This window comes from Leptonychotes weddellii, chromosome 6 (genome assembly GCF_054177405.1).
Source record: "Leptonychotes weddellii isolate Sample4059 chromosome 6, ASM5417740v2, whole genome shotgun sequence".
Classification (NCBI taxonomy): Eukaryota; Metazoa; Chordata; class Mammalia; order Carnivora; family Phocidae; genus Leptonychotes; species Leptonychotes weddellii.
The window spans coordinates 67,593,801-67,607,483 of NC_138374.1; the positions used below are offsets into that span (position 1 = coordinate 67,593,801).

General features: G+C 41.5%; 1 protein-coding gene across 1 annotated transcript in view; it reads left to right on the top strand.

The window, feature by feature from the left end:
* Positions 1-13,683, top strand: part of RYR2 (ryanodine receptor 2) — a 652,366-nt gene that overhangs the window by 636,819 nt on the left and 1,864 nt on the right. Inside the window, exons 101-105 of the mRNA XM_081824340.1 lie at positions 699-833; positions 8,809-8,965; positions 10,453-10,517; positions 12,190-12,290; positions 13,362-13,413. Coding sequence (XP_081680466.1) covers positions 699-833; positions 8,809-8,965; positions 10,453-10,517; positions 12,190-12,290; positions 13,362-13,413 — 510 coding nt within the window. The remainder of the gene's footprint in view (positions 1-698; positions 834-8,808; positions 8,966-10,452; positions 10,518-12,189; positions 12,291-13,361; positions 13,414-13,683) is intronic.

Here is a 13,683-nt window from a genome sequence, read left to right on the forward strand (position 1 = left end):
AAAGTTCTGGCACTACTTTCAATTAACTTCTAAAATTTTGTTGTGATTATTCCTTTTCTTTTTGAGCTATCAGTTTTTCATATGCAGAAATCTAAAGAGCTTCATAGTCCTTATAGGTAAAACATGCAGAAATTTACAGTGGCATTGTACTTAATTTACAGAAGTGAATTAAGCCCTCTATTCAGATAACATGTTTTCTCCAGATAATTATAAAGTGATTTTTGAACAACTTAATGTATGCTGCACAGTCCAGAACATAGGGATTCGTTGTAGTCAGAGGAAGTAGACAGAAAAGAGAATGCATTTTGGTGTGTTTAGAGTTCCTGTGATAAAAATAGAAATATATTTCACCAACTTGGTGAAAGTCATGTTTTCAACATAGACATACCATGATCAATTTGGACATGAAAGTAAATCAGAGTTTATTACTATTCCAGCTGCAGTATGCATTTACTTGCCAATTAAGTAGGGAAGTTTTGCATGAAATAGTCTGAAAACTTGATAAAGAGAATATGAAAATAAATTCCTGCCCCCTGGGGGGTAAGAAAGATATGGAGTGAGCTGTGGATTCCATTTCTTTCCAGTCAATAAATCCAGCTATGTGCTCATAGAAGGCTCTCCTCCCACACTGATGTCAAATATGCCAGTCATATATGTCTTGCATTTCTAATGCATGTTCAATTCACATTGCTTTCCAGCTTGTATTAACCGTTGGCTTACTAGCTGTTGTCGTATACCTATATACGGTTGTGGCATTCAATTTTTTCCGAAAATTCTACAATAAAAGTGAAGATGGTGATACTCCAGATATGAAATGTGATGATATGCTAACGGTAAGTTCACTTTGATCTCATATGAATGAAAAAATTCTCCTGCTTCTTCAACCGAGTGGTTGTGTAGTTATTCTTCAGCCATGTGGAAGAGAAAACAGCATACACAGCAAAAAGTTGTGTGGCTCTTTAAAAAAAAAAACAACAGTTTATGAAACATAAAGGACCATTTCTACCGTTTTTGCACATCTGTGGCACCAACCTGATAATGAGTAGATTTCCTGCATAAAGAACTTAGAACTGGAAGGATTAATATCAACACTTTAGCTTATTGGTTCATAGATTCCAGGACAGCAGGTAAAATTATTTCCTTGGAAAATATTTTGAAGCCTTAGTGACTTGTTCACTGTAATGGTATTAACGGACATCACTGAAGTCCAAAAATAAATCTCTTAATAGAACTGTTAGTTTTGCTTTTATATTCAGTATCCTGGCTTAAATTATCTTTTTAGTCTTGGTTTTAAAATCAATGGATGTGAAAGTTTTCATATTGGTCTGTCACTGTTCTGTAACCCACCTCTCTGAAAATGGCATATCAGAAGTTATCCGACATGAGATCCTAGATTGGAAATATGTACCTCTAGCTGAAAGGATATGAATTCTTCATTGAGCACCAAATCAAATAACCTACATAAATGGAGTTAGTGGGGTAAGAGACTAACAAAATGATAGTAAAATTACTCTAGAAAAAATAAACATCCCAAAAGAGTAGTGAGAGAGAACTAATATGAAACTAGTACTTCAGGCAGGTTTTGAACTAGAGAATGATAAATCTATGGGACAGGATAGAGAGTCTAGAAATACATTCAGACACACTTGGAAATTAAAAATGTAATAAAACTGGCTTTTGAAATCAGGAATGAAAAAGAATTCAATAAATAGTATTGGTACTATGGATGTGCTTTTGAGGAAATTTAGATAAAAATTGATACCAGCTTAGTTCTTTAAATCAAAATAAATTCTGAATGGAACAAATATTTTAATGCAAAAAACAAAATTTGATTTTTGAAATAATAACAATTTTTAAATGGCAAAAGGTATTTCTGAGTATGACATAAAACCTAAAATGCATGGAAGCTTAAAAAATTACTTTAAAAAGGAACAACTATAAGCAAAATCTTAAAGACAAATGAGAAACTGGGAAAAATATACTCAACACTATAACAAAAGGCCAGTGTCCTTAATTTACTGAGTCCTTATCACATCACTAGGAAATAAGCCAAGAGAAAAATGAAGACTATGTCTAGACAACTCGTGGTAAACTTCAATCAGCTTATAAATTGGGAAAATGCTTACCCTCTACTGTAATTAAAGAAATGAAAATCAAAACAATTAACTGCCACTTTTTACCTATCAGGTTTGTAAAATATTAAAGTTTTTTAATACCCACGGTTGTTAAATTGATGGGAAAACTGGCACTTTCATGAATACTGTTGGGAATTGAAATTAACACAATGATTTTAGAGATATTTTGCAAGATCTCTCACATTTTTAATTATACCTAGCCTTTGCCTTGTCAGTGCCCCTGCTAGTATTGATTTAAATGTTTATTTACAAATATGCTCCTGTATGTTCAAGGATACTTGCTATCACAAATTGGAAATAATCAATTATCAACAGAGTCCCAATTAAGTCAATTATCGCAAATCCATACCACAGAAAAGTAGGTAGTTATTTAAAAATAAGACAGATCTGCACATGTTGATATAGAAAGACATACGAATTGCATTTAAGTGGAGGGAAGCAAGATCTTGAACAGTACTGTAAGATCCTAATTGTGCGCACGTGCGCACATACACACACACTCTAGAATGCACATACTAGGTATGCTACGATATGGATACAGTGTTTCTAGAAGGATACATAGGAAACTGTTAACAAGGGTTCCTACAGGGAGTAGGACCACAGATTAGGGAGAGAATAAACTTACACAGTAAGAGACTGGTCACTGGTAGCATAACACCCACCAGAATCATTAACATGCAACACTTTACAATCAGTAAGGAAGTAAATATCCACCTTGCTTCTCTACCTGATGACCCTGAAGACCAGGGGTAGCAGGTGGCTAGAGGCAGGGAGGGGATCGGAAGGCTGGAGGAAGCGACAAGGCACAAAAGAAACTCAGTAAGTACTAACAGCAGGCCTTTTTGTCTCCATTGACTCCAGGGAGATTCATTTCTATTCCAGGAGAACCCCCTCCCACCCCTTCCCCAGTGGTTCTAAATCTCAAAGTCCACACTCCCCAGGTCAGAAGGTTTACTAAAGGTCATTCATTCTCAGAGGGTATGGTGCTCATGCATTGCTGAAGAATGCTGGAAAGGCGGGATGACTTCAGGGAGTGGTGTCGAGTGGCCTGTCTTAGGGAGTAGGAACAGTGGGGCCTTTGTCCCCCCATCTCCTACCACAATGGGACCCCTGCAACATCATGATGTGACCCTGTTCAATTATCCTAATGGTATCCTTGGATGACTACATTTTGAATATCACTCTCAGTATGTGTTTCCATTGCTTTTGTAAATTTTGCCAACGTACTTATTATGAGAAGAATCCAGGCGTGATTTGAACAAGAGGTGGGTTAGGAAGACAACTAACTGCCTTCACCAACTGCATGGGGTATATATGGAGAAGGCAGACAAATTCGCCTCGCTGTAGGAGGAGGAAATAAGGCTTCTTGATATTTTCAACTATGGGCTCAGGACTGAGCCTGGATTTTGCTCGGTTGAAGGGGTTTCTGCTCTTACCAGTGAGACTACCTACAACCAGCGCTGTTGTGCGTGTTTATATTCCTACGCATAATGACAAGCTTTCTGTCTTGCCTTTGGCTGGGGTGAGGTTGGGGGCATCACACAGGATACCTCTTAGAAGTTTTTTCTTGCAAAAGAAGACTCAGTGCCAAGATACAAGCACCATCTCAGCTGTCAGCTCTGTCACAACTGTGTAGGCCTGTCAAGCGGACCAACCACACGGGGGGCTGCGTAGCTTTGCATGTGCCCGCGTCTAGCTGATGGTTCTTAAAAACTGTTGCATCAGAGGCCACATGACCTAGATTTCCCTTACAGTGTTAGGTCTCAAAACACCTTTTAATTTGCCTCTTGCTGATACTCCTGCAGGGAGGTTTGAACAAGCCAACAACATGTAAAATGCAACTGATCACTTACGGTAGTGCTCATCAGAAGTCATGGCTTAGCACAACCAAGCAGCCAGCAAGACAGAAGGATGGAGTAGGAGGTGGTCAGGTTTGATTTCTTTCATGTGCTTCTCAAAAGAGAATCCTTCCTTTATATCATCTCTAGCATTTAGTCTTCACAGGGGGAAGCCTAGTATTGTTTGCTTGAGATAGGTTTTCTTCACTCATGCCCTATTTTCTGGGCATCATGCTGAGCTTCCACTGCCTTTGTTATTTCTGGTTGTTTCCTAGGGTATTGTAGGAACATTTTAGGTTTTCACAGGGTCTTGGTTCACCTGCCAGTGTTTCATACCTAACAGCAGGTGGCGCTGTAGCTGCAGTTTTTCAGACCAGGTGATGCTTCAGACTTGGCTGGCTTCCTCCCTCCCTCCCCTTCCCTCCTCCCCTCCTCTTCCTTCCTCTTTTTCTTTTCTCTTTCTTTCTTTCTCTTTCTCTACTTACTTATTTATTTAGGATCACGGTGTTTTGAGCCTGACAATCTAATTAAGCCATCAGTATCCTGAGAGAATTTGAACCTCCTCTCCAAGAAGATAGGAGGAGAAAGTGAAAAATGATCCAAAGTTCCAAAGTCCTGGGCAGAAAGATGATTGTAGCTAGATAGCGAGGGAGACTGACTTGGCATAAATAAAGACATTCATCTCAGAATGGGTGGTTCTCAACCTCCAATGCACAGAGGATTCAGGGCAGCTCTTTATGAATCCACAGGTCGGTGAGGCCACCCCCAGATCCCCTGAATCAGAAACTGCAGGGAAGGTGTCAAGACCTGTGTATTTTTGGGAAAAAACAAAACAAACAAAAAAAAAACCTTTCCAAACTTTCCAGGTGGTTGAGACAACTAGTCACTCCTGGGGAAGTAACCAGCTTAGGTGATTGCTTTTTTTTTTTTTTGATTGATTGATTTAGAGAATGAGAGCATGCCAGTGAGCAAGGGGAGCGAGGGGAGGGAGACAAACAAATCCCCCAATGAGTGGGGAGCCCTACGTAGGGCTCAATCCCAGGACCCTGAGATCACGACCTGAGCCAAAATCAAGAGTTGGACGCTTAACCAACTGCGCCACCCGGGTGCCCCTATTCTGAATCACTTATTTTACTCTCCCAACAAGTAATCTGTCTCTGTCTCAATCTCTATTTCTCCTCCCGCCCCCTTTTTTTGGTCAGGATAAAGATCTCGTAAGGATCTTCACCAATCCACCAGAAACTGCTCCTCCTCCGTGTTTCCTAAAGCTGTTGCAAACAGTGCTTAACCCTGGAATGAATCCATTGAGATGGGTGACTGGGGCAGAAGCCATAGAATAGTAAATCTTGAGAATTAATAACTATTTCTAGTTGTTTGTAGTGCCAGGCACCTTCCTTCCTCGTGACTCAGATTCTCTGAACAAAGTACATCTGTTTGTTTCCTGGAATTACTCTTTCCATTCTCCAGCTCTGACGTTCAGGTTTGAGTTGATTTTATGAAAAGGAAGCTAAATGAGAGGTTTTCTGTTTTCAGAAGCAGAATGATAACCTAACAACTAAAAGCCTGACGGCCCCATGTTCACAGGTGTTTACCACACTATCTCATATTCCACCGTAGCAGCCATCTACCTACTATTTCACCAGGTTGTGAAGGTTAAGGTTAGTAAAATCACTATCAAAATCCCACAGGTGAACCATGCATTTTATTCTTTTAAAATGTAGTATCTTATTAAGCCTAAATAATCAAATCCGTAAGACTACCTATCTTTTCAGCATGGCCATAAGTCTATTATTGAAATATGGTGGTATCCCTTTTTGGGCATCAGAGTTGTCACAGAATGAAAGTGAGCAGAGAGACCGGGATATTGCTGGGAGAGGCTAGATGACTGAGATCTGAAAATCTGAGAATAGTAAATAGTAGACATTTACTTTGGTAATTTAGCCTCATTCCATGGTCTTATCTCCAGCTGTGCATGTCTAGAAAATAAAAGTGAATCATTCTCTTGAGGACAGACTCACATTAACCAGGCTCCTAAGAGTCAGATGTATGAGTCAGAATACCAACATCCTACTCATTAAGAGTTTGTGCCACAAGAAAACACAAACTCTATGTTGAAAGCCAAATTATAATCCAAAGTCTTGGTTAGCAAGATTTAGCAAAAAGGACCTAGATGATCTTCATCCCCTACATGTCAAAGAAGCAGGACTTGGAGAGCTAGGACATTCCAGAACCTGGATGGGGAGTGGCAGTGATACACTGTTGGCCCAATATGGGTATAGTATGAGTGTGGGAGCCAGAGGGCCAGAATTGGATATGGAGAAGTGCCAGACCAGAGACAGGCAGAGTGTCAACACTGAGTCCCCAGCCCAGAGAGGGGATTACAAACAAAGCTAAGTATGGTGAAGCCAGGAATGGGTGGCCTATGTTAGTTCACTAAGTAAAGAGTAGGCAGCTGCAATAATTATCTATTCCCCGTGGCCACGACTAAGCACATAAGACAGATTTGGAGAAAAACATACAACCCGAGCTTTTTCTTAATAAAAATAAATGCTTACGGTAAAAATAATCCTAACAGTATGCAAGAATATACAGTGAAAATAAAATTTCCTCTTCCTACAGATCCACTGTTCTGGGTTTCAAGTACTGTTTTAGATACACAGTTATTGGAAATTAATGCAGTGTCCTGAGGGATATTTTTTTAAATGACTGTCTTCAAAATTTTACTTCCAGAGTTTGGTTCAGTAGGAGGTACCAGGAATCCCCAATGTTTATGCGTCTAGGAGATCCAGATGCACAGTTTGGTTTAGGCACCATTGGTTTCATTGGGCTCTAAAGAATGACTTTCCAGGCCTCTCTGCAAGAAGGACCCCATACCTGAGCTCCAGAACAGTTCTTGGGGGGGTGGGGGTGGAGGGGGAGTGCAGAGCTGCCTTGTGATACTATTCATTGTGTGTCAGGCTGACAAACTTCCTTTCTGAGTGATCCAATCTTTTTTTAATTCTGTTCCTTAAATTCCAGGCCTCTGACCCAAGAAACTTTTTATCTGTATCTATCACTATTAGCTATTGAACTATGAGCATTTTGGTGTCCCCTTGCTGCTGGTCCTATGCCTGCACTTTGTGCTTTTTAAAGTGATCTGAGAATTTGAGGTTTATAGGTCAAGGCAGTGAAGTCTCCATGAGAACACTGAACAGTCATGACCTTTCACTCCTCGTTCATCCCACAAGTGATTTATAAGTTCCTATCACGTGCTGGACATTCTTTTAGGCACTGATAATAGAGCAGTAACCAAAATTGTTCTTGTAATGAAGCCAATCCTAGTGGAGTGAGAGGGATCATAAAGCATCAAAAATAGGTAAATTGGAGATACAGGTCTGGAATTCAGGAAGGAGACCCATGGCATAAACAGAAATGTTTTTAAGTAATTAGCACAGAGATGAGAACTTAAGTATGAACCTGGCACATTCCCCTGGGGAGTGTCCTAACAGAAGAAAGGTCAGAGAACCCAGTGCTAGGGCACTGGTTCATGAAAAGATAGGGAGATGAGGAAGAAGTGGCCAATGAGGCTGAGAAGGAATGGCCAGAAATGTAGAAGAAAACGAGGGGATTATGATGTCTCCCCAAGAGAAGACACAGTGTCAAGCAAGGCCTCTGTCCCCTTCATTATGGCAGACAGTGGGTAAATGTGTCTTGCACTGGTGGGTGACATCAGTTGGGTAAAACAGAGTGTCAGGAACAGTTTAAGACGGTCTCCTGGAGGAAGGATTATTAACTGAGGGTTGGAAGGGATGAAAGGAATGGGATAAGAATATGAAATTATTTTTCAAGATAAGGAGAATGTGCAACCAAGATCTAGAATCCGGAATATTATCTGAGGGGCGTGGGTAGGATGGAGGGTGGTGTCTGGGAGCCACGATGGATCATCGGAGAGGGGTGAAGTGTCACTAAATCTGAGGCGCCAACATGGAGAGTATGAGCTTATCCTGAATAAAGATAAATCATGGATGCTTTCGGCCACTGGCTCTCAAATGTGATTTTGCCCCCCAGGGGACATTTGGCAATGTCTGCAAACATTTTTGGTTATCCTCGGGATGGGTGCGATTGGCATTAAGTGGGTAGAGGCCAGGGATCATTCTAAAATATCCTACAATGCACAGGACAGACCCCACACAAAGAATGGTTGGCTCAGAATGTCAACGGTGCTGATGCTGAGAAACCCCTCCCTTTTCTGCAGTGGGCACTTGGAGCTGTACTTATTATTGGTTGCTTTAATGTTTCACACTTTAAACAATGAGCTGTTATTTCTCCCTTTCCCCTGTCTTCGTTATTCTTCACGTTCGAGTAGAAAAATTTCAGCATCATATTCCATACATGACAGATGAGGGGCCGGTGAGGGTTATCGGGTCTGTTTTTTTCTAACTTAATTTCTGAGAGTCCATCTTATTATACATTGGGCTTTTACTTCCTCTTTCCTATGTCTGTTATGCTAAAAACATGAACAGGGTGATTAAGCATAGTCTTGTGGACTTCAGTGTGATCTTAATAGGATTACCTTATGCCAGATTCTAGTGAGGTATTTTTCATTCTCCGCAAAGTGTGACAGAAGGTGCTAAGCAGAGTGTAACAGTGCAGTTTTGTTTAAAAAGCAGCAGAGTGTAAAGGCCAAGAAGTGTTGGCGTCACAATCATAGATACTGAAACAAAAAGAGGCAAGGTAGAAGGCAAAGATTCCCGTTTCCAGAGTGAGGATTAGGAACTAGAGGGAGAACCTTAGCTTTGCTGGATGTGAAAACAGGCAGTGTTCCTCCAAGAAGTGACCATTTCTCTCCTTCCCAGTGCTATATGTTCCACATGTATGTTGGGGTACGTGCCGGAGGGGGTATCGGTGATGAAATCGAAGACCCAGCAGGCGATGAATATGAAATCTATCGAATCATCTTTGACATCACCTTCTTCTTCTTCGTGATTGTCATTCTCTTGGCCATAATACAAGGTAAGCATTGTCTTCACTGAAGTGCAAGAGGATCTAGAACGTGAGCCACCTGTTGTTTAAGTTAACAGTAAGGTAGGGTAAGGATGTCAAGTGCTTTCTGGAAAAGCCAAATAGAACTGTTCTTTTCAGGATTTCTTCATTCAAAATCTGTAGAGGGAAAATCAAAGCAGCATGGGACCCTGGGTGTATGGAGGATGGATATGGGACTCTTTTCCCATAACCTGATGGAAGGAGCACTTCCCTCAGTTTGACTCTCTGCCCTGCCACTTACTGACTTAAAATGTTGGGTGGGTGAGCCATGTAACTCCTTTGGGTCTTTCAAATCGAAATTATATAAATCTCTAAGCCATAGTATTATTGAAAAGTTTTTTTTTTTTCTTTTAAAGAAGTGATATATGAGTACCCAGACAGTACCTAATGCATAATTAGCGCCTCCTAAATAATTTTAAGGCTATCATCTTTGGATATCTACTATGTGCCTGCACATGTTTTAATTCACTTTACCCTCATGCATCCTGTGAGAATGGTGGTGTTATTTACATCTGAAGAAACTGAGCCATAATATGTCTAAGTAACTTGGCCAAAGTGCACAGTTGAGAAGTGTCAGGGCTGGAATCCAAACCCAGGGTGTCTAGACCCAGAGCCCTCACTTAAAACCAGAGTACCATATTGACCCACCAGTTCTTCCCTTTACTCCAAGGACACTTGGAATGTGGGGTTTTCCTCCCTCAGAAAAATCACTCTTGTTATCGCTTTCTGTTCATCCATTGATCCTGGCTTGAATTAAATGTCTATGAACGTGATATAATCCTCTAGGTTCTACGGGCACAAAACAGTACTTTTGTTTTTTTCCAGTAAAGTACATGAACACGTTTAAAGGATTCATAATCCATCCTTTATGTCTTTATTGCGTGTAACAATGATGTGTTTTATAAGAGAGCAAACTCGTAAATCCCTTGGAAGAGGTGCAGCCAGTGAGTCAGAGAAGGAAAAGGGTTTGAGGGAAAACAGCACAGGGCGGTTAGTTCCTGGCTGACACAGTTAATAACGTGATGGCGAGTTTGTCAGGAACTTGTGAAAAGAATGATCTGAGGCCCGTTCCTCAGTTAATATGGTAATGTTTGATTTCCAAATTGGTACTTGAAAATCTCATTAATGGAGTTCTCTGCGCTTTCCAACCAGAAATCACAATTGCTCTTTCTCAGAGTGAAGTAGCGAGAAACATACCCTCTGTATGTGCCAAGGTAATGAAGGGTTTTTCCTGCTCTGTCCCTTCATTGTGAAACCCCCTTCCTGCCCCCAAAGAGAGAATGCTGCCAACCTAGGAGGACTGTCGGGTGTGTCCTCACAATCTGTACCACATTCTGAGCATTTCCCGGCACGGCTGTCCATTTTGCCTTTCCTTGGAAGGATTAGCCAAGGGCCTGTGAATTTAATAATTCTTCTCTGGTTGATAAAGATTAGAGTGTGTTTTTATTGAACACTAGGTTTAATTATTGATGCTTTTGGAGAACTAAGAGACCAACAGGAGCAAGTCAAAGAAGACATGGAGGTGAGTCTGTCTGTGTCTGGCTCAGCTTTGTTGCTGTGGGCACTTGTTTCCCCTACTGTCTTTATCCAAGAATCATGAATGCAGGAGAAAGTAGGGGAGGACATAAGCACCATGTGACTGCCTTGGCCTGTTTCGGACCTGGGCAATACATACCCCTGACCAGTGTGCTAGGTGGGAACTGTGGCGGGCTCCGGGTGCGTGCACACTAATATGGCACCATCTACCCCTCAAGGAGCAGGAGAACCACCCATTCAAGATGATGGATTCACTGACAAATAAGTAAACAGACAAATGCAAAGCAGTATGTTGAGCCCTTTCTAATAACTCAAAGGAGAACATTATAGTGTAACTTAGAGGCTATGGAAAACCAGAAATGGTTTTAAGCAGGGTGACGGGGGTTTACATTTTACAAAGAGAACTATGGTTTAAAAGATGGGGAGTATATTAGCAACTGGCAAGATCAGGGGCAGGGAAGCGGGCTGTGAGCATTTTTTCGGCAGGAGATTACGAGGCTTCTGCTGAAGAAATCCACCGAAGATGTAGGGACCAGATGGATTCAAGCAGTACTTTGGAGTTGGCGTGAGTAGTGGGTGATGGGCCAGATGCAGAGGATGAAGGGTTTGAGCAAGCAGGGAGGATACCCAGATTTCCAGCATGAGCTACCAGACAGATGGTGGCTCAGTTACACCCAGAGTAACTGCAAGAGGTAACACAGACGAGGGGCAGGTTCATGAGTGAATTGTTACCTATGAGCCCGTTAAGACATCAAGTGCTATAAAGACCCATTGCTGAATATGGCCTATCGCTGTCCACAGTTGTTGATCAATAAGGCAGAGAGAATTTAATAAATTATTTTAATCATCTCGAGTCGAGGCCCTAGAATCTAAGGCATCATAAACATGTCTTCAATGGTATTAAACAGTTTCTAATTTGCAAGGAAGATGAGCATCTGGAGCCACACGAGGGCCACAATGATTAAAATCACTCTAGCTGATACCTATGAAATTCTAATAATAAAACAGAAAGCCTGCTTCTCTGGGTCTTGTGTGCCAGTCCTGAGGATGGCAGACCTGAAGAGGTGCTGCTCTAAGAGATGCGGTGAGAACAAGCAGGGTGCAGAAGGAGCAGCACCCCATCCCTACAGTAGAAAGTTACCCCAGTACCTGTTCATTGATTAATTCTATATCTAGCACGGTGCCTGGCACACAGCAGACCCTCTCAGGCATGGACTGAATACCCCACAGCTTGGTATTTGATTTGGCCCTCCCCAAATGGGAGTCATCTGTACCTTTCTCCCCTGGGTCATCAGACTTTGTTCAGGTAGGTACCAAGCTTGTGGTCTCAGTCGAGGACACATCGAGTCTTGCCTACATAACTTCAGTCAACGTCATGAACTAGAGTGATCGCTAAGTCTGGGCATTCTCACTTAGGCTGGAGAAAACAAGGAAGAGACAGCGCTTTACAGCCCTCATTATGCTGTATGCTTTTAAGCCTCCAGCAAGATACAGTTGAGGCAACAGTTACATTAATATTCACGCGTTTGGCACAGCCTTCCCTCATGACCATCTACAATACTGAGTAAACCAAACAGCTGCCCCTAAGTGGGGAGTTGTGCGTTCCTTTGTTTTGCTTTCTGAAATCTGACATTTTAGTATTTCCCTTTGTCTTCTAGACCAAATGCTTCATCTGTGGGATAGGCAACGATTACTTCGACACGGTGCCACATGGCTTTGAAACCCACACTTTACAGGAACACAACCTGGCCAATTACCTGTGAGTGTGCCTGTCTCAGACTCTTCGGCCCCTCCCTGTCTCACCAATGCCCCCTTCTCAGCAAGCTTGAGAAACAGGAGAGAGATACAGCTTCCTTTTCTTCATAGGCTCGAGCTCAGGCTTTGAGAGAAAGACCCACAGTTAGTGGTTCTCTTGTCCCCAAAAGGAGGTTCACATAAGAACTTGCAGCCCTTCGTGTGAACGATACCTTCTAGAACATGAAATGGAAAGATGGAAAAGAATAAGTGGAATACACGCTCAGCCTCTCAGAGAGCCCTGGCCATGTTTCCCGTTTCAATTAGGAAGACTCCAGCTGCTTCCTAGAGATCTGTGAATCTCCATTTTTCTTTTCTGAGGACCTACAGATATCTTGAGGCACTATTCTCTCTTTAGGCACTATATTTTAACACGGTTAAAAGTTCATTTTTTTTTTTTTTTAAACACATAGAAATGTGGCTATTGCTGACGACTAGCGCAAACTGCAGTTCGGTAAAATATAATTCTTAGTTTCTAACGCAATTTTAATATCAAACAGAAGAGATGCAGAGTAGCTTTGTAGCAAAAGAAAAAAGCGGGCTTCAGAATTCACAGCTGTGGGGCATTTGGCAAGTTATTTAAACTTTTTGATCCCTGGTTTTCTAAGTGGGGATTATGATTCCTAGCCCATGAGTGAATAAAAAAATACTTTTTTTTTTAAGATTTTATTTATTTATTTGAGAGAGAGAGAATGAGAGACAGAGAGCAGGAGAGGGAGGAGGGTCAGAGGGAGAAGCAGACTCCCTGCTGAGCAGGGAGCCCGATGCGGGACTCGATCCCGGGACTCCAGGATCATGACCTGAGCCGAAGGCAGTCGCTTAATCAACTGAGCCACCCAGGCGCCCAATAAAAAAATACTTTTAAAAAAGGTTAAGTTTTTGTTTCCCATGGCATTTTTTTTTTGCCTTGCCGTTTTGATCCATTTCTTTGCCCTGCCAACAGTCTGAAGAGTTAGCATGTAGCCCAATCAGAAGTAACTGTGTATGCTGACATTTCCATTCCATCCATCTCTGATTAGTCTCTCTGTATCTGTAGGTTTTTTCTGATGTATCTCATAAACAAAGATGAAACAGAGCACACAGGGCAGGTAGGTAAACAGTGACCATACACCATCTTCTGAAAGAAGTGATAGAGAATCCATACACGGTGGGAATACGTGTGCATGAAACATGAAGGGTTGGAATTACTTTCAGATATTAGTCATAGTATCTTAATAAATTCCTGTTATCCTGGACGAGTGTGCAAAGATCCCCTTTGTAGAAAAAGTAAAACTGTAAGTTCACATAAAAACTTTAAGCTTGTATTAGCTGAACATGCTGAGTTTGGGTTTTGCTAAGTATAATGTCCTTGATTGCTT